The following is a 4,337-nucleotide window of genomic DNA, read 5'->3' as shown; positions in this document are numbered from 1 at the left end:
TCGTGTTTTTTTTTTTCTTTATTTTTAAACGGACGCTCGTCTAACTCGTCTAGCGACGTGTCTCTCAGCCAACGGTCGTGTATTCGATTGAAAAGTCGATTAAAGGCAACTCGTTGGAGAAATGTTAATTTTTTTTTTTTTTTTTTTTATACAACTATAAGGCTATCGATGGAGAGCGCACGCGAGGTTCTCACGCCCGGCCACTACTCCGCGCGAGCAGTGCGAGCGACTGACGGTGCGTCGTCATCGTCGTCGACGATGCTGCTGCTGGTGCTGTTGCTGCTGTTGCTGCTGCTACTGCTGCTGCTGCGGCTTCTGCGGTGGAGCGGTTTACGGCGCACGGACGGCGGCGGTGGCTGCGGCGGCGGCGGCGATAGCGACGACGATAGCTGCATCTGCGGCTGCGGCGGCGGCTGCGGCGGCGACGACGACGACGATGGCAATCAGACGTCCGCGGTTCTCGAAGTGACGCTCGGCGATCGGCTGTGTATGACAACGCGGTGACCGTTCTTAGTGACGTAACCGTCGCTCTCGACGAGCACCTTGGTCTGCCGTGCGCACAGATCCGTGTCCGGATCGTCGCTCTCTTCGCTCGGCCCGCCAAGACGTTGCTGCTTGTGTTTCCGCCAGGCGTTCTGTATTAGACGCGCGCAATATTCCTCGCGCTGCCGCCACAAAGTGGAGGAGACCGGCTCGTAGCCAACCTCGTCCGGGCGAGCGCGCGTCCCGACCTCGCCTAAGTCGGGCTCTTCGATCGGATTGCCCTTCCGCGCGAAAAAGTCCTTGGTGAGGGCGTCAAGAATATCCACGCAGAACATAAGATCCCCTTTACAAATCGTGATATCCATAGACACGATTTTGTATTTGTTGGGCTTGTGTATCTGCAAAGGAGGTTCCAATACGTCCAAAAAGTCGGAAAGTTGGTCGAATCTAATGTATTGCGTGCCGTCTGGATCAAACTGCTGCCATATCTCGTAGTACATGTCGTAGTCGTCGTCCGTCAGACCCTCCTGCACGTCTTCGGTGGCCTGCGAGTAATTCTCGAGGATCACGGCGATGTACATGTTGATGACGATCAGAAAGCTGATGACAAGGTACGAGAGCAGATACGCGATCCCGATTGTCGACGAGCCGCAGTTGCCCGGATAGCCGACTTCATTGTCCGGCTCCTGGCAATCTTCTTCATTTATTATACCGTCGAGAACACCGTCCCAACCGGCCGACGTTGACATCTGTCGACATTACATAATTATCGCTCAAATATATGCACGTGTTTTCTAAACGAACAAAAAAAAAAAAAAATACAAATTTTAAGATTCGCAATAAAGTCACCTGAAACAGCAGTATCATCGACTGCCCGAACGTCTTGAAGTTGTACACGTCGTCCAGACCGCTTTTGTCCTTGACGTGCATGAAGAACGACATGCCAAATATCGCGAAGATAAACATCACCAAAAAGAGCAGTAGGCAAATGTTGAAGAGAGCTGGCAACGACATCGCCAGGGCGAAGAGAAGGGTTCGGATACCCTTGGCACCTTTCACGAGTCGAAGCACACGACCGACCTTTGCCACTCTCACCACACGAAGCAAGGTCGGCGACACGAAGTATTTCTCAATAATGTCACTGAGCACCAGACCTGTCGGGATTTAAAACAAAATTCACGTGAGCGAGGACTCTCTCATCGGTCGGATGTCAAACATCAAAGACAAAAAAAGCAAAGGTGCAAATGGTATATATCGTCAAGGTGCACAAATGACACACAAATCCGGTCGTGTGAAGTTCTCGTGCATGATCGTTGGACTCTAATTTAAATTCGGGATCATGCGTTGGGATCATCTAATCGCTGTGTAAAACTAGGGAATTAACGGGTGCGATTTAGAAGAAAACTTCAAGTATCTCGATCTCTAAAGATCGTTCGCAGACTAATTAGCAGAAGAATTGTATAAAAATTACACGTTCCTCCGATAGAAAAAAAATAAATAAATAAACACAAATCCCTCGAAATACTATAATAAAAAGTTCACTCGGCACTGATTCGTTCGCTTCAGAAAGTGCATCATAAATCCTCAAGAAAAAAAAGTTCATGCGCGTTCTAAGACACTAGAGAAAGAGTTGAAAAACTTCGACTGAAAGCACAGATAATCGAAAATTATTCAGAGAGAAGCTTTCTATCGTATAGCCTTGTTACTCGTAGTTTTATGCAGTGCCTTATGGAAGAAAATTTTTGAACAAACAAATTCAAAAAAATCTCAAACTCTTTGTTATAAAAACACTATGATTCGTAAATGGAGGCTCTAATCGACCTAAGACCTACTTTATACAGACCCGATCTTACCGGACGCTTGGATTTAATGATTGTTGCAACATTGATTAGCAAGTCGAATGGCTGGAGCAATGACGTTATGTTTGTTCTATTTGAAATCTGAGAGAACTTTTTTTTTTTTCAAAACTTCGTGAATTCGATTACGCCAAATTTTGTCTCATTCAAGTTTTTGATACAAGATTTTATTTAAAAAAAAAAAAAAATGCAACGCCCAAACTCAGCGATTCGATTCTGAACACCAACAACTCATAGGTAGGATTATAGGACGAAATATTGGGGTAAGGGAGCGATGATTTTTTTTTTTTTTTTTATGGTTAGGGGCGAGAGAGGTTTGGTGACACATCAATGTAAGGCTACGTAACGTAATGACATCTATCAGTCGTTGAGACACGAGCGAAACGTTGGGCCTGTTCACTTGATCGATCGAAAAAGAGATTTTGTTTTTGCGTGCACTATGGTAGATAAGCACGGAAGAGTGGGAGAGAGAGAGAGAGAGAGAGAGAGAATAACATTACAGCGTGGCATGCCATTTCGATTTTGTCCCTTTCCGTGAGAAATGTGATACTACTCTAAAGAGAGATAGACATGTTACAAGGCGAAGGATGTATTACGTGTGTCATTCCCGCTTATTACGTAGATTAGATCGAAAACGTAGCGAGAAAAGAAAGGAAGCCAACAGGCCGTTATCTTTGTTCAACATTTGATTTTTCGTTTCGCTCGGATCATACGACTGAAGTAACCATTACGTTACATTACCTAATATTGACAATATAACAACAACAAAATCAAAGAGGTTCCACGGCTCCTTGAAGTAGTGGTAGCGCAGAGCGAAGATCTTCATGAGACACTCGCTGGTGAATATCACAATGAATATCATGTTGAGATAGTCCAGAACATTGCTGAACGTTTCGCTCTGTTGATAATGGTCCAATGTCATTGTGAGCATGTTCAGCCCGATAAACAGCATAATTATCATATCGAACTTCTTGTCCGTCACTATTTCAAACACTATCCCTTGCGGACGCCACTGCGAACAAAAATTGGAAGAAATATTATACATTGGCGCGATCGCGCCGATGTTTGGAGTATTTTATTATTATTTTTTTTTTTTTTAATAAATTACAGAGGCGTGTGTGACAATCACGCGCGCGATGATCGACTTACCCTCGGTCGAGGAATTGCTTTCAGAGGCTTCTTGTTGCCCATTTTTTTCATGGCGTTGTAATATTTCTTCTGATCCTCCGTCATGAACATCTCGAGGGAACCACCGGCTTTCTTCTTCTGTTCGTTAAAGTTGTCGATGATCACACCAATAAACAGGTTGAGGGTAAAAAACGATCCAAATATAATGAAAAACACGAAGTAAAGATACATGTAAATGTTCGTTTCGCGAATCGGCTGCTTGTTGATCTGCAAAAATCGAGTCGTTAGAAACGTCGCGTTGCGATCGAAATCGAAATAGAGGAAGAGAGGAATAATTTGTTTTTTTTTTTTTTTCTCTTTCTGCGCGAGAGCGTCTCTACTTGCCTCCCTGGAGTCGATCGCGTCGTTCATGATTTGAATCCACCCTTTGAAAGTTGCCACTTGGAATAGGCATAGGTACGCTTTACCGACGTGATCGAAATTCATCGGCGAGTTTTCCCACGTGAAATTCTCCGCGTAACACGCGTTCCGATCCGGTATTATCTCATGACTGATTGTCGTCTTGTTTGCGTCGACACACTGCAACAATTGTTCGAAATAAAAAAATACGCCGCCGCTTGCAAACTGCTGGTGGTCGGATTTTTTTTTTTCTATTTTGACACTTATACCTTATAATATTTGCCAGCGAACAGCTGCACCCCCATGATGGCGAATATAAGCCAGAAAATAAGGCATACCAGCAACACGTTGAAGATGGATGGAATGGCTTGGACCAAAGCGTTAACAACTACCTATGGGAAACGAAGTTTCGATTACTCGCGATATCCGCGATTCGCAACCGGAAGTGTGTTTTTTTTTTTTTTTTTTTTT

At 44.5% G+C, this 4,337-nt stretch overlaps 1 protein-coding gene across 11 annotated transcripts in view; it reads right to left on the bottom strand.

The window, feature by feature from the left end:
• Window positions 1-428: 428 nt before the first annotated feature.
• The window catches only part of LOC109857354 (sodium channel protein para), a 21,676-nt gene continuing 17,767 nt past the window's right edge, over window positions 429-4,337 (bottom strand). For 10 of the 11 annotated variants that reach the window (XM_020433552.1, XM_020433554.1, XM_020433555.1 and 7 more), the window contains 6 exons: window positions 4,136-4,258; window positions 3,852-4,046; window positions 3,489-3,734; window positions 3,081-3,351; window positions 1,333-1,637; window positions 429-1,232 (listed from right to left, as the gene is read on the bottom strand). In XM_020433552.1, the coding sequence (XP_020289141.1) occupies window positions 444-1,232; window positions 1,333-1,637; window positions 3,081-3,351; window positions 3,489-3,734; window positions 3,852-4,046; window positions 4,136-4,258 (1,929 nt within the window). In that variant the 3' untranslated portion in view covers window positions 429-443. Of the gene's footprint in view, window positions 1,233-1,332; window positions 3,352-3,488; window positions 3,735-3,851; window positions 4,047-4,135; window positions 4,259-4,337 lie in introns of those variants that run through there. The other variant, XM_020433560.1, reaches the window with a different exon arrangement.

The sequence above is a fragment of the Pseudomyrmex gracilis genome, unplaced genomic scaffold, assembly GCF_002006095.1.
Source record: "Pseudomyrmex gracilis isolate BER0280 unplaced genomic scaffold, ASM200609v1 scaffold_156, whole genome shotgun sequence".
NCBI lineage: Eukaryota > Metazoa > Arthropoda > Insecta > Hymenoptera > Formicidae > Pseudomyrmex > Pseudomyrmex gracilis.
The sequence above is the reverse complement of the archived record's forward strand: the minus strand, read 5'-3'. Positions and strand labels throughout refer to the sequence as shown.